Source organism: Narcine bancroftii, chromosome 1 (assembly GCF_036971445.1).
Source record: "Narcine bancroftii isolate sNarBan1 chromosome 1, sNarBan1.hap1, whole genome shotgun sequence".
NCBI classification, from domain to species: domain Eukaryota; kingdom Metazoa; phylum Chordata; class Chondrichthyes; order Torpediniformes; family Narcinidae; genus Narcine; species Narcine bancroftii.
In genome coordinates, this window is record NC_091469.1 from 258,639,091 (window position 1) to 258,665,768 (window position 26,678).

Here is a 26,678-nt window from a genome sequence, read left to right on the forward strand (position 1 = left end):
GATCAAGTTTATCTGGTTATTGTCCCAGTCCTGTGCTGGGTCATTGTCATGCACAAGATGGCCACCATGCTTCCTACCACAGTGATTAACCATCAAAAGTGTTTCCATAAGCTGTAAAAATGTTCTGCGATGCCCTGAGCTCATAAAAAGGTGCAATATTGAACCACACTGTTCGGTTTCTCTCCTCTAAAAGCAGGATGCAAGAATTTGCCACAGGGATCAGAATAGATTCCATGGCATTAATGCTGAGAGCAGTCTTGCTTCTTCCCAGAACCTACCGACATCAGCAAGGCCCATTTTGGCCACTGGTCCGTTTAAAAAAGATCATAATGAACTCAGCAGCAGAACAATGAGGGCCTCTGAGCCAACCAGTGTGAGATGTCTGCTGCTCTAAAGGTGCATAAATCATCTCATTAGTCATCGGAATACAACTCTAATCAGAGACTGTCGTAAAATCATGATTCGAGCTAATGCTCATGGATTCAACATTCAGAATTAAGCCAGTGTATGCCTGAATCCCCAAGTGCGATGAAGGATCTCTCAGAAGAAGTGTTAACTGTTTATCTTTCCACAGATGCTGCCTGACCTGCTGAATATTCCTTCCTCTGAGAGATACTTCATCAGACATGGGGATTCAGGCACAAGGTGTTTTTTTTATATACACAAAAGGTGCGTAAGTGCCTGCTCAAGTTTTTTTTAAAAAAAGGCAAATTTACCTTTTATGCTGACAACCAAAAATGTGGATCGTGCAACATATTTATGCAGGGGTGAATTGCAAGGCAGCTTCCGAAGGTGAAGGAGGCGGGGCAAGTGGTGCAGTAGCGCCACCTGCCTCTGTGACGTCAAACATACATGCCAGGAAGGGAAAGTGGTCTATACTAAAAATGGCAACTGAAGAGCAAGTACAAGCGCTAGTGGAGATCTGTGCAAGCAGTCTTGGGACTTGGGCAGATCTCCCGCACAACATAATTGTTTTTTTTTGACCATATGTGTTCTTCAAAATTTGCACTCTTGGGTTGTGGGCTCCTGGCGCCATCAGCCCTCCTCTTTGGAGCCGCATTCAGCCACAATCCTTTTACAGAGGAGGTGGAGCGACTTCACTCAACTCTGATACCTCCCCCCCCCCCCCCCCCCCAGGTAGAGAGAACATGGAGCAAGTTGAAACAGCCAATCCTCTTCTGGGCCTTTTATGTATGGAGGTAAGTGAAATGATTTAAAGGCAAATGAAATCGCTCTTTACAAATCACTTTTTCCCCCCACTATAAAAGAGAGCAAAAGGAGGTAAGGCGCTCCTTCCATCCGATAGCCTACAGGTCACCCTTGGGCAATTTGTAGTACCTGTTTAGCCTCCCAATCAGGGTCATGTGAAGCCGTGGATTGCAGATGGTAGATGATTTTTACAAGCAGACTCTACAAATTGGTATTTATGGTTGTAGAACTAGAAACGCTGGGCAGATGAATCTGCTGATCGATGGTCAGGGTTATCTGCCCAGTGCAGACACTGCGACTGAAGACGGCAACAGGAAACTACTTCAGTATTTTTCCCTTTTTATAATCATGAATTCAACATCGACAACAGTCTCAGCTCAAAGATGGATCCTTCAGTAAAGGGGAGGCAACAACTACAATTCAGAGAGGCAGAGATCTTGACGGATGGAGAGACATGATCACCTATGCTGAATGGCAAGGCATCTGAATGGATGAGACTAACTTAATTCTGAATCCATGAGTTGTGTCCTCAGTGCCTTCAGCTCCTGTTGGGGTGACAAAATTAAAAAGACACAGGTACTACCCTAACCAAACCACTACTCCGGGACCACCAAAAATCTGTCTGCACTATTGTAAAATGAATTTTTTTTTCTATTAACTGCAAATGTTTACCATAAATATTTGAGTATAATGCAAAAAAATTTGTACCAGAATTTGAGCTCAAAGTGGGTGGGGGTGGGGGGGGGTCACATTATACACGAGGTTATTATTTTTAAAAAACTTTCTGCCATGTTTAACGATAAGAAAGATTATCAGCAGCCGTCTACATTGACGACAGCGCAAATAAGGGGGTGCGGGGGGAGAGAAAAGCAGCGCGAATTTGGCGGGTGATGAGGGAGAGAGTGGCAGCTTGACTTGGGCAGGCGAGGGGGTAGAGACGCAATGCGAATCGGGCGGGTGAGGGGAAAAGATGGCAGCCTGACTCGGGCGGGCGAGACGCAACGCGAATTGGGCGGGCGAAGGGGGAGAGAGACACAATGCGAATCGGGCGGGCGGGGGGGGGGGGAGAGACGCAACGCGAATCAGGTGGGCAAGGGGAGGGGAGTCGTATTGTACACGAGGGTAAAATTTTTCCCCTCAAAAATGGGGCGGGTGGCATTGTACATGAAACGCATTATACACGAATATTTACAGTATGTAATTGTTTTTTATATTTATATTTATATTTAGTATCTTTTGTTTCTCCTGTGATGTGATTGAATTTATACTTATTATTTGCCAGTGCATCTTACCTGTATAGATGCAATAAACAAGCATTTTAGTGCATCTGTACATTATATTTAAGCGAACAAAAATAAACTCACATCATCATCAACCTGGCTTGTTTTGATCTTGATAAACATTTTACCAAACAATTGCCCTCAGCTGAAGTGAGCTTTTGATTTCTGCTTCAAGCTTTTGTTTTTCTCTGTGTTAATTCAGTGGAATTATCGTACCTGATTATTCATTGCCTAGATGAGATCATACTAATATTTTCCTTGGAGCAATTTAATTTGGCTCTGTTCTGTTTGACAGCAGAGGATTAGTCAGCTGGGTTGATCAGAAACAACACTGTAAATAAAGGCACTTCCTCCTAGTCTCTGGGAGGTAGTGAATAACCTATGAGATAATCAAAGCCCCAGGCACCAACAAAGGAGAGATTCATTGTTTTCATTCACGCTGGTCCTGACACACAATTGAGTGGAATAATCAAGAAAGAAGAGAATTACAAAAAACTGCAGATGCTGGGACCATGAGCAAACAGTTATGATTTCTTCCCACCCCCCCCACCCCACAAAAATAAAGGAAAAATTCCGTTAAAAAATTTGCACGCATACCTCTGGAGTGGTCATTTACACAAGAAGCACTTTTACACGGCCTTCCCGTGTCGCGGAGTTTGTCAAAGGGTGAACGTCGACGCGGACGTCCAACGTACGCCCGAAGCACATTGTCACCACGTGGACGTTGTAATTGGCGTCACTATCCTGCGACCATAAGGCACAGGTCAATTTCTTTCTCAGCACAGGTGCAGAGGGGAAGGGGGTCTTGGATCGCAAAGGCAGTCCAGTGCTTCGACGTGGCCATCGTTGTCGTCTGCTGCATGCAAGTCAAATGTGTCCTCAGTATGCCGCAGATTTCAGAGTCCCAATTTGCCGTCACAAGCTGAACGTGTCATTGTGTGTCATCGGGAACATCGCATTCATTAGCCCAGTTTCTTATAGAGTGCCTGCAGTCAATTTAGACGGCAGCTGCTCCATAAAAACGTGTTGGGGTCTTGGTGGAAAAATTATGGGATGGAATTCACCATTCAGCAAATAAATTTTTACACTGCCAGCGGAGCAGAAACTTTCTGCTTCTCAGCGGCTGCGTAAAAGTGCCTAATGAGCTCAGTGGATCAGGCAACATCCATGGATACAAATGATCAGTCAATGTTTAGGATCAGGAGATTTTAATTAAGACTACCGTATATTTTGGTGGACAAGGTGACCTTCAGATAAGGTGAGACCCCAATTTCGGTCTGAATTTCATGGTTTTTGCTGTGGTATAAGATGACCTCCAAACCTGCCAGTGCCATATGTGTGTTGAGTGAGCTGGTATTGTTTGACTGAGCTGGTGGGCGTGGCTGTTAGGTGGGTGAGGCACCGTCACAAAGCGGTCCGCGGTTCTGTCCATCGTTAGCTTCTGTCTTAAACCAGTTTGAATTTTTAAAAAAATCATATTGTTAGCATGGAGTCACCAGCAGAATAAAGAAAGTACGAAGTGAGTTTTAAGTTAAAGCAAGGGATAAAGTGAAAGTAGAGAGTGCAATAAAATCTTTCAAAAAGTGCAGGGACTCGAGTGCAATGGATGGAAGGGACGATGATTTATTGAGGGATCCGATGATCAAGCCAAAGCCGACTCCAGATGTGCTTGCCCTGTTCTTTGCCTCAGAAAACAAAGCTTGTGGTTACCGTAAATATTTGAGTATAATGCAAAAAAAATTACCCATGTTTTCCCCTCAAAAATAGGGGGGGGGGGGTCGCATTATACTCGAGAATGAAATTAAAAAAAAAATTTCTGCAGGTGTGCGGTAGACAGCAGCACGACTCGGGCGGCCAGACGAGTCGGGAAGCGGCAGCATGACTCAGGCGGCTGGGCAGGCAGGCGAGCGGCAGCGCGACATGGATGGCCGAGCTGACGGGCGGGTAAGCAGTAGCGCAACTCAGGCGGGCAGACGGGTAAGCAGCAGTGCGACTCGGGCGGGCAAGCAGCAGCACGACTCAGGCGGCCCATGGGTGGGGGGGGTTCGTGAGAGACGCCAGCGCGACTCAGGCAGGTGAGGGGAGTGGGGTCGTGAGAGACAGCAGCATGACTCGGGTGGATGGGCAAACGGCCGGAGAGACGGCAGCACGACTCAGTCGGGTGAGGGGAGGGGGTCGTATTATACACGGGGGTCAAATTTTCCCTTTTCCCCTCAAAAATGGGAGGGGGTTCGCATTATACAGAATATTAATGGTAATATACCGGTAGTTTAAAAATTTGTTCTAGGGTGGGGTCTAGGTGGGTTATGGAACCAATCAAGTGGTATTTTGAATAAAATTTTAAGATCGCTATTTTTTCATCGAGCTTATATAGGACGACCTCTTTTTTGGGTGCTTCGTCATCTTATCCGCCGAAGTATATGGTAAATGGGAAGGTGCTATCACAACTCTAGCAAGTGGAAGAAACTCAAAGGTGATGGGGCATTGGGAGGGGTGGAGACAGGTTGAGGAAGGGTTCACTGGGAGATGGGGCTCGATAAAAGAGCGTGAACAGGAGTAGTTCAAGAAGATATCTCCTAGAACAGGAGATAGCGCAACTGCAATCCTACGAGTTTACAAACCTCTAATCATGTAACCAGTCTGTGACAGTGACGATTTGTTACCGTGGATCCAAATCATCGGGAATTAAAAATGTTATGGAAGGCCTGGTGCATCATGCCTGGATCTGTAATGCCTCCCTAAAGCACTGCCCCCATGACTTGGAAGGCCAAACACCAGGTCGCCAATAGCCCCTCCCACACATAGAAAGGTGGCTGATCTGCACATAGGGCAGTGCTCCATGCGGCTAAAACACCACAGAACATCGATATCTAATGCCTCGTGGTCACTCAGCAAATGCTGCTGGCAAAAGATAGGTGGAAAGATGGGGAAAACTGGCTGGTGCTGCTCATGGAGAGTCAGAACATAATCTGTACAAGTTTATGGATGAACACTTCCTCTTAGACCCTGACTCTGTTAAGCATCATCCTCTTAGATACCCCAACTCATAGCAAAACAATAACTCTCCGGATCAGTGTGTTATCCATCATCACAATTCAACATGTGAAAATTGTGGACAAACGTCTTATTTATCACAGAGATACAGCGCAGGAACAGGCCCAGCAGCTCACTGAGTCTGCCCTGACCATCCACTAATCCTACATTAATCCCATTTTAAAAACTCTCCCCACATTCTCATCAACTACCACCACCCCCCACCCCCCCCACCCACTGACCGGATTCCACAATTCATCATTCATCCTCAGGGTACATTACCGTGACTATTTAACTTTAGCCTGCCAACCCACAAGCCTTTGAGGGGAGGACGTGGGTTATAAAGGGGGAACATGAAGGAGAACTTTTTCCTCCCCACAGAGAAGGGTGGGGTTGTGGAGCGAGCATCCAGCTGAAGTGGTGAATGCGGACGAGTGGCAGCGCGACTTGGGCGGGTGGGCGGCAGCACGACTCGGGCGGAATTTGGAACTTGAGAGGAATTTGGACAGGTACATGGATGGGAGAGGTAGGGAGGACTATGGACTGCGTGCAGTCAGGGGGACTAGGCAAAAAAAAAGTTTCAGCATGGATTAGAAGGGCCGAAGGGCCAGTTTCTGTACTGCAATGGTCGATGGGAGGGAATGAAACCAGAGTACTTGGAGGAAACCCACATGATCAGAACGAAAGTGTGCAAATTCCACAAAAATAGTGCCTGTTTATAGGAATGGAGCCTAGTCCAGGTGCCTATCATTAAGCTGCACTTGCCAGTAATTGTGCTCAACTCTGGTTGCCTCATTACAAGAAGAATATGGAGGTGTTAGAAAGGAAGCACAAAGAGATTTGCCAGGATTCTGGCTGGATTAGAGGGCAGGAGATCTGGGGAAGAGTTGGACAAACTGGGGCTGCCTTCTCTGGAGTGCCAAAGGATGACCGGAGATCTCATAAAAGTTTACAAAGTTATGCAAGGTCCTGATAGCGGAAATGGTCAGCAACACTTGAGGATGGGGTGGGGTGGAAGGAGGAGGTATGGGGGAGGGGGAGTGTATATAAATACACACACACACGCAATCTGGAATGGGCTGCCACGAATAGTGTTGGAAACAGATAGAGTATTTGCATTGAACAAGCTTCCAGATAAACCCTTGAATATGCAAGGTCAGAGGGATATGTGGCATTACAAGCAGCAGAGTTTTTAGTTCAGTTTGTGCGTCACCTGCTCCTGTGCTGAACTGGTCTAGGTTTTATACCTGGTTCATTGCCCTTTTCTTTTCTTTTTTTACATTTTTTTTTATTTTTCACACTATGAACCATTCTGACCAAAATACATACACATTTTTCTCTTGAATATATACAGTGTCATTTTCTCCCCTTTTCCCCCCTCCCTTCCCTCCCTCCCTCTCCCCCCTTCTCATTTATTCAAAGTTCAATCTATAAGATACATTAAACCCGTTAAACAATGTCGTCACTTAATAAAAATAAACAAGAAATTTTTATCTTTTACTTTTATATACTGAGTCAGTTCATTTCGTTGTCTTCTCCTTCTGTCATTTTAGGTGGTAGAGATCCATGGTAGGATTTCTCTATTGTGTTTCATGTATGGTTCCCATATTTGTTCGAATATTGTGATGTTATTTCTTAAATTATATGTTATTTTTTTCTAATGGAATACATTTATTTATTTCTATGTACCATTGTATTCTCAAGTTGTCTTCTAATTTCCAGGTTGACATAATACATTTTTTTGCTACAGCCAAGGCTATCATAATAAATCTTTTTTGTGCTCCATCCAAATCGAGTCCAAATTCTTTATTTCTTATATTGTAATCTTAGAAGGAGGACCTCTGGGTTTTTTGGTATATTGCTTTTTGTGATTTTATTTAATATCTGGTTTAGATCTTCCCAAAATTTTTTCACTTTCTCAATGTCCAAATTGCATGTTTTGTTGTTCCCATTTCCTTTTTACAACGAAAACATCTGTCTGATACTGTTTGGTCCCATTTATTTAACTTTTGGGGCGTGGTGTATAGCCTGTGTAACCAATTATATTGTATCATGCGTAACCTCGTGTTTATTGTATTTCTCATAGTTCCGGAGCATAGCTTTTCCCATGTTTCATTCTTTATCTTTATGTTTAGATCTTGTTCCCATTTTTGTTTCGGTTTACAGTTTGTTTCCTCGTTCTCCTTTTCTTGCAGTTTGATGTACATGTTTGTTATAAATTTTTAAATTATCATTGTGTCTGTAATCACATACTCAAAATTGCTTCCTTCTGGTAACCTCAGACTGTTTCCCAATTTGTCCTTCAAGTAGGTTTTCAGTTGGTGGTATGCAAACCTTGTATCGTGAGTTATATTATATTTGTCCTTCATTTGTTCAAAAGATAATAAATTTATTTCCCAAAAAACAATTTTCTATTCTTTTGATCCCTTTTCTCTCCCATTCTCTGAAGGAAAGGTTATTTATTGTGAAAGGGGTTAGTTGATTTTGTGTCAATATTAATTTTGGTAGTTATCAGGAAAAACACCCACAAGAAGATTCCGGAGATGTACAATGAGAAAAGTTCAATATCAGTAAAATCACAAAAATCTGGAGATGCCCAGCAGGTCAAAGACGGCCCTTTATGTAGCAAAGGTAAAAATAATGGGCGTTTCGGGCTTGAGCCCTTTCTCAAAGTATGGAAGAATATCGGCAAGCATCCAAACAAAAGGGTGGGAGGCTGAGGTGAGAGGTGGAGAGGGAGGGAGGGGACAGCAGCGATGAGGGGGAGGAGGGATGGCTGGGTGGGTGAAGGGAGGGGGGAGAACTGGAACGGGGAAGGGGGATAAAAGGCGAGTAGGTCAGGAGGAAGCAGAGAAGTCGACATTAATGCCATCTGGCTAGAGAGTGTCCAGACGGAAAATAAGGAACAACACGTGATTTTCCACCGGGGCACTCTCCAGCCAGATGCCATCAATGTCAGCTTCTCTGCTTCCTCCCGACCTGCTCGCCTTTTATCCTCTCCCCCTTTCCAGTTTTTCCAGTTCTCCTCCCTCCCTTTCCCCTCCACCCAGCCACCCACCATCCCCCCCTCCCGATCACTGATGTCCCCTCCCTCCTCCACCTGCGTCAGCCGCCACTGACAATTATCTTTATTGCATATCAGCCAATGAAACATGATTAGCATCAACTGGAATATACAATTTTAAAAAAACACACACAATAAACAACATGGCATAAGATCGCAATATTTTAAAATAAATTGTGAAAAATAATTATTGATTCTGAATTATAAGTGCAGCACCGCTCAACATTGAGAATTGGTATTTGACATTATCATGGCTTCGTGAATAAAGCTCTTTTAAGTCTGGTACTTCTCGATTGAAGGATCCTACAGCATCTGCCCGATGGTAGGAGAGGAAATAGTTCATGGTTAGAGTGTGTGGCATCTTTAATGATATTCCTCACCCTGTCGCAACATTGTCCCTTGTAGATAGATTTGACGGGAGGCAATTGGATTCCAACAGTCCTTGGGTAGTTTTCGCTATCCGCTGGAGTGCCTTCCTATCTTGCCCAGAACAATTCCCGAATCATGCTGAAATACTGTACAGCATGTTCTCTATAATAGAATTATAGAAATCCAACAGTCCTCTCGGACGGAGGTGTAACTTCCTCATAGAGCTCAAAGAATGAAGATGTTGTGCCTTTTTGATCAAACATTGACCACTTGAGATCATCAGAGATATGGACCCCCAGGAATTCGAAGCTCTGTAACCGCTCCACCACCACTCCATTGATGTAAATTGGGATGTGTGCTTGGCTTCAAAATGATCTCTTTTGTCTTCTGGTTATTGAGCAACAAATTGTTCTCAGCACAGGGCTAGCTGCTGAACCTCACCACTATAGGCCATTTCATCGTCCCCTGTGATCACTGTGGTGTCATCTGCGAACTCTGTGAATGTCGGATACCTGCCGACGTTCTTCCATACCTTGATGAAGGGCTCAAGCCCAAAACATCAGTTATGTATCGTAGTGATGTGTATAGTGTGCTGTGTGCGAGTGGCTGGCCCGCCCACTAATGACTCGCTCCCTAGTGACTCCTCCCCTTGTGACCTGGTCATAAAGGTTGACCTCCCTGCCCTCCATTCGAGCACATGGAGTCGGGCCGGCTATAATCTAATGTCTATTAAAGCCTATCGTAACCTCACTCAGTCTTTATTGTTACTGATAGAGTGTATCAATTTAATACACAACAAGCTGCTGAGGCCCGACAGGTGAGACATCGATCCTCAGGCACCAGGAGCTGCTGAACAGTAGGAGCAGTGGATTGTCTGCTTCTCCAACTTCCACGAGGCTGCTGTGAGCCTAGTGGACGCGGCTGAAAAAGGTTCCAGGTCCTACAAGCGAGGGCGGGTCACCAAGCGTACCAGTCAAACAGGAGTTAAACACCTTACTGAACTCCACAACCTCTACCGACCTCAGGTGAATGAGATGCACTCCCAGTATCTCCGGGCCTCAGGGAAAGCAGCAGCCTGATGAGTCTATGATCAAGATCCTTCAGGCCTTGCGCAACCTGGGGAGAGACTGCTGGAGCACACTGTCAGCACCTGTGCCTGCAGCCCAGTGCGTGGAAGAGCTGGTCCAGGATACTTGTGTGTCCAGGGTGAGGTCTGCCTACATCTGTTAGCGACTGCTCGAGGAGGACAAACTGCCCATGAAAGAGAGTGGCCAGGATTCTCAATTCAGCCCAGTGCAACACCGAGGTGATCGCCAGTAAGAACAGGTCCTCCGCGTGCAGGCCGCTGGCGCCGCCATTTTGGGAGCCCACATCACAGACCGCTGCCGCGCAAGCAGACTACAACCCCACCCGAAGTTCCATTACTGCGGCCAGCTAAAGCACCCCTGACGACTATGCCCTGCTAAAGAAGCCATTTGCCTTGGGGTGAGGGAAGAAAGGACACTACAAATGCGTCTGTAAGTCCAGAGCTGCATGTGCCCCCAGGGATGGGCCATCAATCCCGACGTCACTTCCAACCCTGAACGGCTCGACCGCGTGTGCGACCCGAGAGTCCCCATCTTATCGGACGTCATTTCTGCCTTCTTCTCCCTCACGGATGACGTCACCTCAGTCTTCCTCCTTCTTGACCAAGACAACCGCGTGGTCAACATGGAGGCCGCCATCTTACCGACAAGGTCTCCCTTCCAACAGCGATGACGACCAGTCCTGGCTTAAATCATATTCAACCAAGGCAGTCCCCACCTGACTGTCCATTCAATGGAGATAGAGGTAAAGAGGAAGAGAACTAACTGCCTGTTTGACAGTGGGAGCAAGAGTTTCATCCACTGCCAGCAAGCTCTCTGTTAGATCCACGAGTGGCACCATCTTGATGGCTGTTAAAGACCAATCTGCAGTGATGCGCAGGTATTGTGTAGCACTGTTAATGGTGGGGGGGGGGGGGGTGGGGGGGAAACACTATGATAACTTTCACTTGCGTGTAATGCCACAGCTCGGTGCTCCAATTCTCCTGGGCCTCGACTTCCAGAGCCAGTTTAGGAATGTCATGATGGCGTTCAGGGGACCACAACCCACATTTAACGGTATACAATCTCAGACTCACTACCCCTCCCGGCCAGCTGGCCAGTCCTGCCTGCGGCCTCTCCACCCTCCATGTACCCCCCACCACCCCCGGTCATTATTGAGAACCTGACTCCGGACTGCAAGCCCATCGCAACAAACAGCAGGCGCTATAGAGCTGAGGATGGGGCATTTATTAAGTCCGAGGTGCAGCGACTCCTGGCAGAGGGAGTCATAACCCACAGTTCCAGGCCATGGGGAGCCCAAGTCATGGTGGCCAGGAGTGGGAGTAAGGCCAGAATGGTGATCGACTACAGCCAGACAATCAACCGATTCATGCAGCTGGGTGCTTACCCCCCTGCCCCGGATCGCCCACCGAAGCGGTCAATAAGATCGTCCAGTACAGGGTCTTCTCAACTATTGATCTAAAGTCGGCATACCCCCTTCGCTCAGGAGACCACAAATACATTGCCTTCGAGGAGGATGGTAGACTTTACCACTTCCTCCGGGGCCCCTTCAGAGTCACTAATGGTGTCTCCATGTTCCAAAGGGAGATGGATCGGATGGTAGACAGGTATAAGCTAACAGCCACTTTCCCCTACCTGGACGTCACCATATGCGGCCATGACCAGCAGGTCCACGACACCAATCTTGCTAAATTCCTCCACACAGCGGAGTCCCTGAATTTGACTTACAACAAGGAAAAGTGTGTGTTTAGCACTACTCGCCTTGCTCTTCTTGGATGCGTCATGGCACATGGTGTCATTGCCCCTGGCCCCGACCACATGCATCTCCTCATGGAGCTCCCAGTCCAACACAACCTCAAGGTGCTTAAAAGGTGCCTGGGGTTCTTTTTCTACTATACCCAATGGGTGCCTAATTATGCCGATAAAGCCTACCTCCAGTAAGAGCAACAACCTTCCCCTTATTGGCAGAAGCCCAGGCTGCATTCACCCAAATCAAAGGAGACATCACTAAACCCATGATCAATGGTGTAGATGAATCCATCCCTTTCCAGGTGGGAAGCGATGCCCCCGACTTTGCACTGGCTGCCACTCTCAACAAGGCGGGCAGGCCAGTAGTATTTTATTCTGGCACCCTCCACGGCCCCGAGACACAGCAATCCTCCATCACGAGGGTGGCACAGGCTATCGTTGAGGCAGTTCGCCATTGGCGTTATTATCTGGCCAGGAAAAGATTTACCCTGCTGGCGGACCAACAAATCGTGGCCTTTGTTTAACACCAAACTGCGGGGTAAAATCAAGAATGATAAAATCCTGAGGTGGCGAATCGAGCTCTCCACTTATAACTATGATATCCTATACTGGCCAGGCAAACTCAATGATCTCCTGGATGCCCTGTCCCAAGGGACATGCGCCAGAGTGCATCTCGACCGCCTCCAGTCCCTCCATGATGACCTCTGCCACCCCAGAGTCACGAGGATGTTCCATTTCATAAAAGCTCGGAACCTCCTGTACTTCATTGAGGACGTCAGGTCTCTGATCAGACACTGTCGGGTCTGCACGGAATGTAAACCGCAATTCTTCCGGCCCAACAAGGCACACCTCATCAAGGCCACGCACTCCTTTGAACGACTCAGTATTGCTTTAAGGGGTCCCTGCCCTCGACCAGCAGGAATGTCTATTTCCTCAATGTTATTGACAAGTTCTTCAGATTCTCTTTTGCCATCCCCTGACCTGACATGACCGCAGTCACTGTCATCAGGGCACTCCACAGCATATTCACCCTCTCTGGGTACTCAAACAATATCCACGATGATCGGTGGTACCTGTGGCAGTACCTGTTGGCTAGAGGCATAGCCATTAGTAAAACCACAAGCTACAACCCCAAGGGGAATGGCCAGGTAGAGAGAGAAAACGCCACAATTTGGAAGGCAGTCCTCCTGGCCCTTGTCAAAAGGCATGGCCGTGTCCCACTGGCAGGAAGTCCTGCTGGAACCACTCCATGCCACCCGATCCTTCCTATGCACTGCTACCATCATGATCCTTTATGAACGCATGTTTTCCTTCCCTGGGAGGTTGGCAACTGAAACCACTCTGCCACCCTGGTTCGCATCCCCGGGACCCTGCGGAAAAATGCAAGGGGCCATAAGACTGACCCGTTAGTCGAAGAGAGTCAGCACCTGAATGCAAACCCATAATATACCTACATCCAGTACCCTGACAGCCACGAGGACACAGTCCCTGATAACCCAGACCCTACCTACAGTCAAACCACTCCCCTTAGGAACTGGGTGCAGATCAATAACACCCCTCCCCCTCAAACCACACAGCCCCCAACCCCCTTCCAGCTGCTCCGACCATCACCACATACAACCAAACCCCACCCACTACAGAGACAGCCCTACCGCTCAAACCTCAAGACAAACGAACGGCAACAGAGCTGATCAGTTCACCACCGCTGGAGCTGCGCAGGCCACAGAGGCAGAGAAGACCACCCGACTGGTTGAACCTCTCGGACTTTAACCCAGCGGGGTTTTGTTTTAAAAGAGGGGGTAAATGTGGTGATATGTATATACTGTACTGTGTACGAGTGGCTGGCCTGCTCACTGATGACTTGCTCACTAGTGACTAGTCATAAAGGTCAACCTCCCAGCCCCTGTCCAGCACATGGAGTCGGGCCGGCTACAATCTAATGTGTATCAAAGCCTATCGCTCACCTCACTGTCTTTGGTGTTATTGATAGAGTGTATCATGTACTTTTGCTACATAAAGGACACTGTTTAACCTGCTGAGTTTCACTAGCATTTTGTGTTTTTACTTCAACCACAGTGTCGTGATTTACAACAGTTCAATATCATCCCATTTACATCTCGTGCAAGATTTTTTAAAAATAACCTGCCCCTGTCATCCACTGCCATTCTCTCTGTGACCTTCATCTTTTGAATGGGTTTCACCACCTGAATCATTCATTCATCCTACCTCGGAGACAGTGTACTGGAAATGACTCAGGCCTGCTCTCCTCCTGGCACTCTCAGTCATCTGCAGAGAGGCAATAAAAGGAATTGACTCTAAATTTTGTAGACTCACTTGATTTAGATCAATTTCCTTCCCCTCTCTCACCCCTAAAGTTCATAATCTGACCCATGTTGGCAATGGTCATGAGTTTATTGTCATATACAAAGAATCTTACTTGCTGCAGACAAAATGTAAAATATAAACCACAATAGCATACATTAAATACAAAAAAGATAAATGGAAAAGATAGATGGACAATAAATATTCACAGTTACCACCATGCTAAAAATGAGGTACTTATTTGGCGAATTATCTACAAAAAGGAAAACCTGCTTCACCTCATCAGCCAACCTATTTCCATCAACTCCTCTCAAACGTACCAACACTCTTATGCAACAAGGACAATGTATTTCTCCTGCCACCCTACATCTTTGGGACATGGAAGGGGACTGGAGCTTTCGAAGCAATCACCGCAGTCATGGGGAGAAAGTGTGCACCCCACAGACAGCACTGAAGGTCAATGGCAAACAAGGGTCACTGGAGCCACGAGCCAGCAACTCTGTTCAATGTGGCCACTCACATTGTAGGATTGTAATCTCTCAAAAACAGATGTGCTCGGTTTCAAAAGATATTTTTAGACACCCTTTCTTTGCCCGCAGGTATCTGATTTGGTTTACTTTCAAGAATTTCAATGTGATGGCTTATGTAGAAAGCCATGAAAACACAAATTAATACTACTTCCTGACAAAAGTCCAATAATAGAGCCTCGGTCTGGGAGATAGGAAGACGGAAGAGAAAACCGAAAGCCAAGTTATTTAAGGATAATTTTGGCAGAGTTAATTCTTGAGGATTGTAAATGGTTCAGCGTCATGATCTCTGAATATACCTATTGCGAGCTGGATTCACCATCTTCAGATGCAGAACATCTGTCACCAACAGGTCAATTAAACACAGAAAATGCTGCAAACACTCAGCAGGTCAAACAGCATCATCAGTGGAACAACGGAAAAGTTATCAACATTTCAGGTCCTAGAGTCAGAACGGTTGCAATGAAGGATCAGATATTGAAGGCAATGTAGTAGCCAATCAACATACGCCTTTGGGAGAAAACTGGAGGACCTGGAGTCAGGTCATGTGGTCACAGGAAGCGCATGCAATCAGATGTCAGGGTTTAATCTGGTTGGTGGGTGCTGGAATGCTGAAGACATGCAGCTCCTCAGAGCAGTGAGCTAGCATTCACGGGAAGGGTGGCCAAACCGAATCTCACACTGAGGCCAAACCCAAATTAGTGAAGCTAGCCATGACAGCAGGTTGGCGATGATGATGTCCACATGCACACCCACTGACCAGCCATTGAATATTTAACACAAGTGCCCATCCAGGGAACAAAACAACAGAGGCCGGTGTTACGAGCCCAGAGGACCCATAAGCCCAGCACAAATGATTACTTAAACAAATGTTGCTTTTAATTATCTTTAAACATGAAAACAGAATCACACTGTGTTTGTAAGTTCAGAAACATTCTTTGATTCACAGTCCAATCTCATTTCTCATTCCTCCAAGTTCACTGGTTGCAGGCAATTCTTATACTGTGCATAGAATTTACATTTATAAAGTTCACCAGGCCTTGGTGCTTGAAAGATGAAAGGTTACTGCTCAGGAAGGTTCTTGATGGTTTTCAGAGAGATATTTGTTATTCTAGGACATCCATAACTGATTCCTTTTTAATCAGCCACTCCAGTGTCTTGCTGATGAAACTTGCCCCCTCAGGGTTCTCCAGATGATAACCTCTTTCTTTCAGATCACCAGAGAGTTCCTTCTTGTTTCTCTTATTCCATGAAACATTAGACAGCCAGTCTCTCCTCCTGCATGAACCATAAGGACTTTGACCAGGCCTAACCAAGAACTCATAACCTGTCTTCCAAATGGGGCTTTCCACAAGCTTGCCAGCTTGTCCTGTTCCAGTCCCAGCTGCTGCTGCTGGCTGTAACACTGTAGAAGTGATCTGTCTCTCTCTTTCACATACACAACAGGAAAAGCCTGTTTGACTCTTCCTGCTTGCAAAACTACATGACCTCTTAGAACAGCAAGCTCTACTCCAGACGGAAAGCGGCTCCAACAAGATCTTTAATCTGTTGCCTTTTTGTAAAAACAATCCATTAATGAAGTCTCTTGGGCACTCTCCAATGCTTTTGCAAAGGCTCTGAGGCCTCGACGTGTCTAGTATTAGCAGAGCTCCAGTATTTCAAATAAGATCTGTTTCAAAGTGTTTGAATGTGACCTACCCTAACAAACCCTTCACAATTTATCTCCCAAAAACATATATATATATATATATATATATATATATATACACACACACACAGACAGTTTCCTGCCTCTATCTCACATGGCAGGTTGCAGTCAAAGTCCTCCACCCCAGGTAGTCCCTGACTTACAACCATTTGTACATATGACTGAAATTTTTTTTAAAATAAAGAAAAAATATGTAACTGTAAACATGACATTTTGGGGTGAATGTAGGGGCCTATCTATGGAAAATAGTGCTTATGCCAGTGGTGGCCAACCTCTCGCGAGAGCTGGCCTTGGTGGCCGCTATGTTGTATTTGACGAACGATAAAACAGATACAATGAATTTCTGACGTGTGTCCATTTCGAGATACTACCGGTCAGTCAGAACGGAACACGGTCGTAAGTTGAGGACCACCTGTTCATTTGAAGTTCAGAGCAGCGGCCCTCACACCTTGCCATCCAATCGGTCAAGCTGAGAGAAATTTCTGGAGGGTTAACTAACCCCCATCAGCAAGCCAGAGGGAGTAATCACCCCACTCTGCCGGTCAGGGATGAAGAACCTTAACAGCAACCAGCAAGATCTCTTCAGAGAGGGAGCAGTGACGCTGCACTTACAATATTAAAAAATTGAACACCGTATTACCACTCAAGGCTAATTACTTTCGTGATGAAAAGAAGTCAAGCCAGTACTTATACAGCGACAATCGTGTCCTTCCATTGTGGTTCAGAGGGTTGGGAGTTTATAGCCCACTCAAGACACGGTAAACATTTTCCAGCCCCTCATCTCAGTGCAGAAGTGCCTGCTAATAGTGAAGGCTCCCTCTCAATTGAAAGCCTTTGTCTGGTCTGTTCTAAGGGTGCAACTATGATCATCAAAGCAAACAAGTCTTTTCCTAATGTTTATCCTTCAACCAAAATCCATCATCCGACCGTTCTTGTGTTTGCTGCCTGATGGAAGTTGGTGAGGGAGCAAATTGGTGCCTGGGCTTCCAGCGGTTCAATAGGGATTAACTTTTAAAATCGGCTTTTGAATAGACCAGGATAAAAACATCGAATGCAGGTGCTTTCAGTCCTTTATCTCATGGTTGCCAGAGAGCAAAATAATCTGTATGCCCCAGATTTGAACATCGTTAATCTTCAGGCTTGTGGATGGAAAACAAATAAAAGTGCAGATATTGGAATCTGACACCACAACAGGAGTGCTGGAAAAACTCAGCCCAGCATGCATTTCTGTGGAAAGAGGAACCAGTCGACATTACAGACCGGGGGGCCCTTCCTCAAGCAGTCTGATTGTCCTTGAAACAGCTTTGGCAGAGCCACAATCACACAGGGAGGCGAGAATGCAGAACGATTTAACGAAGGAGGCTGCTGTCTGCTCAATCCCCAAATAAGTTGAGACATTTTAGAAATAATGTCATTGTTATATGCCGAATAATTTTTTTCTCTCTAAATATTTTTGGGAGAGAACTTGCATTTAAAGTTAGGATGGCTCAGTTAGGGCCACTCTATCACCGCACTGGCAATCCAAGTTCGAATCACACACTGTCTGTGAGGGGTTGGTACGCTCTTCCCATGTCTGCGTGGGCTTCCTCTGGGCGCTTCAGATTCCTCCAAAATTTATGGGGGATGTATGTTTAACTTTTAAAAAATATAAACCGAGTTGTAAGTCTAAAAAAGAGAAGCAGCTTAATATTGGGCGAGTAAAGACTGGATAGAAAGAACTTTAAAGACGACTCACACAGACAATATTGGGGAACTAACAGAGACAGGACCCTGGACTAACAATTCAGAGGCCAGAGTTGAAAACCCAGCACGGCAGCGGTGGAATTAAAATTTATTTAATAATCTCATTCAAAATAAAAGAGATGGTGTTGTGAATGGTGACCATGATACCATTGGATTGTTGGGAATGCTCACTATTGTAGGTGCCATCAGGGAGGAATCGTGCCAGACTGGTTAGCCTTGGATGGCATGCTCAATGATCTGGTTAACTCCAGGGGCAATTAGGAATGGGCTATAAATGCTGGCCTTGCGAGCAATGCTCACATCATGAACAATAAGCAAAATTTAAAAACTCGCACAATGATTATGTGCATGCAATGAAATCAACTTTAGCCTGACCACTTGCACTTGCTTTGGTTTTCCTGCCAGTGAACCCATCCAGCACTGGAATTCCTGAGCCTTTTGTTGCTTTAGGGTCAATGTTTGTACAGGAGCCAGAATATCATTTTATGGATTATCTGAATGGAATGTCAAGGATGAAAGGGTGGCATAATAAATGGCCCTATTGGAGAGTTCCTCTCTAAATTGTGATTATTAAGTGACCTTTAACTGGGTCAGCCAAGGGTCATAGTCTTGCCACATGGAATAAGACTCTCTCGCCCACTGAGTCCATGGCAACAATACAGCATCCATTTACATTAATCCCATCAGCTCTCCCCAGGTTGAACCACTCTCCAAGACACCACTGACAACTATACAGCAGCCAATTAAACTAGAAATCTGCGTGCGGGGTGGGGTGGTAATAACAAAGCACCAGGGGAGCACCCATGCTGTCAAAGGGAGGACATTCAAAGTTCACACAGACAACGCTGAAGATCAGGATGAAACCTGGGTCTCTGGAGCTATTAGGCGATAGTGTGACTAAGAGCATCAAAATGTGTCACCCAGTCGTATCAGTAGAGTGGTGAAAATAAGGTGGATGTTAAGGAAGGTAAAGGCCCAGGGTAGATGGAGTAAACACAGAAGAGTGAGGTTGGAGAAATGAAGATGGAGAGAGTCAGGAACTAAAGGACAACAAAGTTCCCAAGATTGGAGACAGTGAGGTGGTGGGAGCCGAAGGGGCGTGCAGGAGAATTAAAACACTGCGTCTTGCAGACATTCATTGCAGGAGAGGTTCAGACAGGGGAGTTGGTTGGGAAGGGAGTTCAGGAACATTGGGTTAAACTTGGAAGAGAGGGGCCTCAAGAGGGCAGTTCTGCAGACCACTTTACCGTGTAACTACTCTGGCACCACCACCTCCTGACTTCCTCAGTATGAAAGAAAGTCTTGCCCTTATATTCACAATAGCCAGGGAATTACCAATGAATATGGTCACAGGTGCTGAGTAGGGAAACGTAGCACCCATTCTGTGCCCAGCAAAAAAAAAAGGGGTGAGAAACCAGACGATTTGTTTGCCTCTAAGCTTCAATAAAACAGCGATAGATCAATTCACTGCGTTTTTTAACAATGTCGTAGCAATACACTGCAATGGAAACAGGCCTTTTAGCCAGCTGACCATGCAGAAAGCAAGCGTTTACACTGATTCAGTGTTTATTCTCCTTGTATTTCATCAAAAATAAAGGCGGCGCTGATGGAACTACTGTCATGGCAGCACTGCCACTGGTGCGGACCCAGGGAGAGCGGAGACACAGCGCTCCCAAAGGGTCCAACTGCTCAGTCTGACTGCTGTCAGCTCAATACAGGCTTTGAACGACCTGTTAAATGAGCCAATGGCTGTTTTTAATTAAAGTCCCTTGACTGTAGATGGCGGCACCAAATATTGGCAGCCGCGACGGGGGGGGGGGGGGGGGGGTCACAGACTCCCGGGGAGAGGAGGACTAGTGCAGGGCACCGGAAAACAGGGAGACCACCCACTGTCTGAGAGATGACCCACTGGGTCAATGACTACGGCAGCAGACCAGTGAGGGCTGAAGGAACCACTCAGGTGGCGGGCTGTTGATGAGCCTGGGCAAAAATTCCATGGAGGCTGTGGGCTGCTGGATACTGCGGTCAAGGGACTCGCAACCAGGCTGTGGACTGCTGGAGATCAGGGGTACAGGTGTTGGAACCGGGATGCGAGGGGCTGCCGAGGGTGTTGAAGGGTTCCTGATTGTGTCAGAGATTTGGATCTGGAGCTCGGGTTGCCGATGGTTTGGGCTGGACTCAGTGTGGCTGCAGGAGCGCTGGAGACAAATCCACGGACACCCGGTGACTCAGGGGGAGGGGGACACGCTCTCTTTTGCTTCTCTTTCTCTGACTGTAAGAAGTGCTTCAGGCAATTCAGCCGATGGCAAATCTGTCCACCTAACAGCAGGCAAAAGGCAATATCGTGCAATATGACTCTGTTTTCATTACATGACAATAAATTGAATCTTATTTATTCTCCAGATGTTGTCATTCACCTGCACATATGGGAAAAATGGAGCACCTGAGGGAAACCTATGTCAACACAGGGAAACTCTGCACAGACAGGACATGCGGACAGGATTGAACAAGGATCTGTGGAGCTGTGAGGCAGCTGCTGGACGAGCTGTGCCAATGCAACATTAGCACCTTCACCTGAGAGAAGAAACAATTATCCAGTTTCACTTCACCTGCACATGCAAACCCAGCATATATGAGAAATTCAATGGGAGGAAAGTTCAGACACCAACACTAAACAGAAATTACATTTTCAACTGCTCAGTGCTGTAGTTCCAGAAACTGGTCTCCATTATAATGATGTTTACTGATGTCTGTGTTACTGTACTGTTCTACTGCCTGAAGATGAACAGCCTCAATCTCTTATATTAAACTCGAAATGACAATACAATAAAAAACCTTGTTATCTGGAATTCAAGCAACCGGCAAAAAAAAATCATGGAAAATAAATAAAGTTTAACATTGGGGCACCTCGCCAATCACGCAACACAATCTCAAACAACCAGAAAATTTACTTATTCGACATCTACCAATGCTCAAATGTGCTAGATACCAAGGGTGTTACCATACTGATATTTAATACAAGTGTAAAGGAAAGCTACGGCTTTCGGCTCCTAGAACGCTTCCACCAGCGTTGTCTCCGCTCCATCCTCAACATCCATTGGAGCGCTCACACCCCTAACGTCGAGGTACTCGAGATGGCAGAAATCGACAGCATCGAGTCCACGCTGCTGAAGATCCAGCTGCGCTGGATGGGTCACGTCTCCAGAATGGAGGACCATCGCCTTCCCAAGATCGTATTATATGGCGAGCTCTCCACTGGCCACCGTGACAGAGGTGCACCAAAGAAAAGGTACAAGGACTGCCTAAAGAAATCTCTTGGTGCCTGCCACATTGACCACCGCCAGTGGGCTGATAACGCCTCAAACCGTGCATCTTGGCGCCTCACAGTTTGGCGGGCAGCAGCCTCCTTTGAAGAAGACCGCAGAGCCCACCTCACTGACAAAAGGCAAAGGAGGAAAAACCCAACACCCAACCCCAACCAACCAATTTTCCCTTGCAACCGCTGCAATCGTGTCTGCCTGTCCCGCATCGGACTGGTCAGCCACAAACGAGCCTGCAGCTGACGTGGACTTTTTACCCCCTCCATAAATCTTCGTCCGCGAAGCCAAGCCAAAGAAAAAAAAAAGGAAAGCATGGTGGGAAGCTGGCTCAGCCCCCCCACATCTCCATCGGCCACACAAAACTCAAAACGGTCAACCAGTTTACCTATCTCGGCTGCACCATTTCATCGGATGCAAGGATCGACAACGAGATAGACAACAGACTCGCCAAGGCAAATAGTGCCTTTGGAAGACTACACAAAAGAGTCTGGAAAAACAACCAACTGAAAAACCTCACAAAGATTAGCGTAAACAGAGCCGTTGTCATACCCACACTCCTGTTCGGCTCCGATCATGTGTCCTCTACCGGCATCACCTACGGCTCCTAGAACGCTACCACCAGCGTTGTCTCCGCTCCATCCCCAACATTCATTGGAGCAACTTCATCCCTAACATCGAAGTACTCGAGATGGCAGAGGCTGACAGCATCGAATCCACGCTGCTGAAGATCCAACTGCGCTGGGTAGGTCACGTCTCCAGAATGGAGGACCATCACCTTCCCAAGATCGTGTTATATGGCGAGCTCTCCGCTGGCCACCGTGACAGAGGTGCACCAAATAAGAGGTACAAGGACTGCTTAAAGAAATCTCTTGGTGCCTGCCACATTGACCACCGCCAATGGGCTGATATCGCCTCAAACCGTGCATCTTGGCGCCTCACAGTTCGGCGGGCAGCAACCTCCCTTGAAGAAGACCGCAGAGCCCACCTCACTGACAAAAGACAAAGGAGGAAAAACCCAACACCCAACCCCAACCCACCAATTTTCCCCTGCAACCGCTGCAACCGTGTCTGCCTGTCCCGCATTGGACTTGTCAGCCACAAACGAGCCTGCAGCTGACGTGGACATTTACCCCTCCATAAATCTTCGTCCGCGAAGCCAAGCCAAAGAAGAAAGAAAGACAGGAAACCATGTACCATTGTTACATGGAACACAGAACATCGAAACGGGCCACACAATCCCTTCATTCACTGCCTTTCCAGCTTTATCAGGAAGAACCACTTTCCCCATCCTTGTTGTAAGCTGAAACAGCCTTCCAATACCATTCACTTCAAATCTTGCCTGAGGCAGCTGCTGCCACATTTTAACCAATCACCAGGTGAAGCCATATCTTTCAGGTTCTTATTTGATTTCTTGGGTAGTATCTATAGGCTTCCAGCTTTTTTTTTTCCCTCACCTCCCCACCCCACGTGGAAACTGTGCCAACTCTCATAAAATGTGTCCATGCATTTCATTGGGAGTTTGTCTTTCTCTGAAGACAGCAGGGACCTCAGTTTTAATGCCTCCCCTAACAGGCAGTGGAGCAGCACTCCGTTAATGCCACATCAGAAGGTCCGTCCGGATTCACCTTCCAACCTACATCCTGGTGATTCACAAGATGAAATGAATTCCAAAAACAACACAAGAGGTAACTATGTCCCTTGTCACATTTGCACTGTGGATCTGCTCTATTGTCGACCTAAATTAATGGGCCTGGACAATTTGTCTCCAGTGACAAATAATTGAAGGTGTGGTCTGGTGTGCAGGAAGTCGGTCTGCCCCCACAGAGTGAGGCAATACTACCATGCATGCAAGGTGACACACATTGGACACCACAAGGTGCCAGACCATAACTCAGTCACAGAAGTAGAACCATAAAAGAAAACGGAAAGCTTTCGCTTGACTGTCAAAATTCCCTAGAGGGGCCTCCCACATCGAGAACTTCACCACTCAATTCTCTGTTAAGATGGCTAAGGCTTGAGGATGCCCTTCACCCTCTGCAGGGAAGAAAATTGACTAAATGCCCATCTTCCAACCTCCCCTGCTCACAATTCTACTTGGATCTAAACACAAAAGTCCCTTATTAAAAATCAGCACAATAACTGCACCAATCACAGTCACAGAAAGGAATTTCGCAGTAACCCACTTTTTATTGACTCCTAATACAGCAAACCTATGTAAAAAGGATCTTCAGCTTATTGAACTTTAATTATAGGGACTTAAAAGCCAAATCCTTCCTGTGCACTGTACTCATATTAATTCTCCATGTTCAGTTACTGTTTACACGTTTCCATCTCCCCCTGATTTTTATTGTGAATAGTATTTCCTTATGCCTTCAGTTGATCTGGTTAATGTAGAAAATAGATGGCCAGATGTATGCCAGCCAGCCATTCAATTTTATTATGGCTAATCACCCAAATTCAATATCCCATTGTTTCCACAGCACTTGATTCCTCTTCTCTGATCCCCTGCACACCTCTAAGCCCTTTCAGACTAGCTCATCTCACCAATCAGCCGGACATCGGCTCCATGAGTCTCCACCGCTCCATTAGCTGCTCATTTTTTTTAAAGTTACTCCTTAAAACTTGCCACTCCGATCAAGACTTTGGAACAGACATCTGATTTCGCTCAGTGTCATTTTTGTCTGATCTCACTACCTTGGTCCATCCAAGGGGGTTTCAACATCAAAGGTACTACAGAAATAAAAATCAAGACAAAAAAAATGGGGCTTTTTATCCTTCTCATTGGAAATTACCTTTGTACCTGGCATTAAATTAAAATGCTGGTTTGGTTCTGTTGGCTTAATTGGGAATGACTATTATGGTGTTAGTCCATTTGTAAACTGAAGGTGTAGAGGCCATTAAAATGTCAGTCCCATTCAAGGACTGGTACACCACATACAGTAGATACATCACCCTTGCACAGGGCATGTAGTGTGGGCCCGTGGACCTTGGCAATATGGAGTCAAGTGGTCCATCGAGAGGCTGACTGGTAGTACTGGGGGAGCACAGCATTGTCACAAGCAAAGACATTTGGATGAAATTGTTGTGGAGTAAGTTTACTCAAGTTGGCACAATATCTTGGGCTGAAGAGCCTTTATTGTGCTGTAATGTTCTATTAATTGAAGGGCTTTTGAAAGGTAGTCAAAGCAACGTAGGATCAAGAGAGAGAGTACTTTGTGGCGATTTTGGTTCAGAGATAAACAGAGACCAGGGCTCCAAGGAAGAAACACTTACTTTCTCAAATTGCACCCTGCATCATAAAATTGTGCTGCAGCCTGTGTCCATTTCATGTCGTGGAAGTATAACGCAGGCTTGAACATGATGGTAACACAGCAGCAATATGGCAAAGTACGCCCAAAGGTCATCTTGGATGAACCGCCGATACAAATTTTAAGGCTGCAAATGTTTGAAAATATGGTTTAATTACCGAGTTGGTCTCAAAAACGCAGAGTATGAGCTGGAGTCCCAGAAAAGCAGCTGAGACGGGAAAAATAAGCTCAACTCTTAAGAAAACAGTTCAGGGGAAGGGTGGAAATAAGACTATGAAAAAAAATTAAAATCAATTTTAAAAAAAATGTATAATTATTCTATTTATTAATAAGATTTATATTACAGTGATACATCTCCCACCAGTGAAACCACCTTGTGAGTGTAATACTGTTTCAACATTGCAGTGTGTGAGATTTCAAAACTTTGGGATGAAGCATCACCACAGGAATTTCCCCAGACCTCCCAGTAATCTCAGGATAAGCACGGAACGCCTCAATAGTTTGACTGTCTTTTATTAAGGCTACATCATTAGGTTACATACTTGGAGGCCAGATAATGCCTGTTCCTCCCTCACCACCATCACCCAGCTGGTAGATATGCTCTCCAATACTGCAGGGGGCCTAAAGAACTGACAGCAGTCAAAGACTGCGTTCCCTGAACGTGTGCTAACTGATCTCAGGCACAGAAAGGGCGATACCTTCGCTGAATTGGGGAGATGGAAAAAAAATAAACCAAGTGAGTTCCTCCTCGCTGAAGAAGGGTGGAAAAGCTCAGGATAATTTGTGAAGGAAGTCAGCTGCGTAAAACGCAGGGCCCAAGTTAAATGCAAAGCTGCATACTTGGCAGAAAATGGGCTTTACTTCCACAGCACAGATGATTGAGGCTGCTGCAGGTATAGGAAATCAGAATCGAAGATTAAATCAAAGATTAAACTGCAGATCCTCAGGGTTGGGGGGGAAAAAAATTCAAGAAACTGCAGATGCTGAAAATCTGAAATAAAAATAGAAATGCTAGAAGCACTTAGCTCTATGGAAAGAGTAATGGAGTCGATGCTTCAGATCAAGACTAAATATTTTCACAATTTTTATGTTAACTGTGAGTGAAACTGTAGGGAGGGTTAGATTAGTTTTAGCTTTTTTTAGATTAACTGGTTAAACAGGGTTTTAAATATGGTTGTCATGGATCGTATCATTAATTAAGACAGAATTGACCCTTTGTTTAAATAAAGGAATTGTTTAATTTAGTCTTATTTATTTTATATCCAGTAATATATTGAATTATATTATGATAAAGAGATAAACGGTTAATCACCATATAGATAGAATTTGATGTTTTAAAGAAATATTGTTAAATGATAGGTTTTCAATTTACATTTAATAAATGATATGCATATAATAGGACCTGTTATTTGTTATATTATTAGACTTTGTATGTAAGTTTAGATGTTAACTCAATAAAAATATTTTAAAAAGAAATTAAATTTAACTCTGTCCTAAAACATTGACTCTTGTTTCTTTCTCGACAGATGCTGGCTGGCAAACAACATTTCCAGCAGTTTCTCTTCTTATTGAGAACAACAACAACCCCTATGGTGCAGGAGATGCCATATGTAAATGCCATTCTCAGCTGTTTGTGAACGTTAATGGAGGTGAGAATTCAGCTGTGGTAAACGCGGTATGGTAATCCTCCAGCATCTCCTTGTAGGGACTGTGAAATGAAGATTAATCTCCAGGACATAGCAATACAAACTTGGAGAGAAACACATTGGGGTCTTCAAACAGATTGCGTGCATTTTTCATAATTTCCTTTGTACACTTCGGGATGTTATGAAAAAAACACTGGAAGTGGAAAAGAAAGATTGGTTGATTGACAGTCCAATCATCCAATTGTGTAACAAGGAGCTTCTTTCTTTACTGATTGGCTTGAGTCAACGAATCATATTGCACCAAAACAGGTCATT

General features: G+C 45.6%; 1 protein-coding gene across 5 annotated transcripts in view; it reads right to left on the reverse strand.

Moving 5' to 3' along the window:
- LOC138742169 (dual specificity protein phosphatase 8-like) overlaps positions 1-26,678 on the reverse strand; it is a 229,213-nt gene that overhangs the window by 139,082 nt on the left and 63,453 nt on the right. For 4 of the 5 annotated variants that reach the window (XR_011343982.1, XM_069896332.1, XM_069896331.1 and 1 more), the window contains one exon: positions 14,016-14,075. The exons of the other annotated variant lie outside the window; for it this stretch is intronic. Coding sequence is in view for 3 of the 4 variants with exons in the window: in XM_069896332.1 (XP_069752433.1) it covers positions 14,016-14,075 (60 nt within the window). In the remaining variant the exon portion in view is untranslated. The remainder of the gene's footprint in view (positions 1-14,015; positions 14,076-26,678) is intronic. 5 annotated transcript variants of the gene reach the window in all.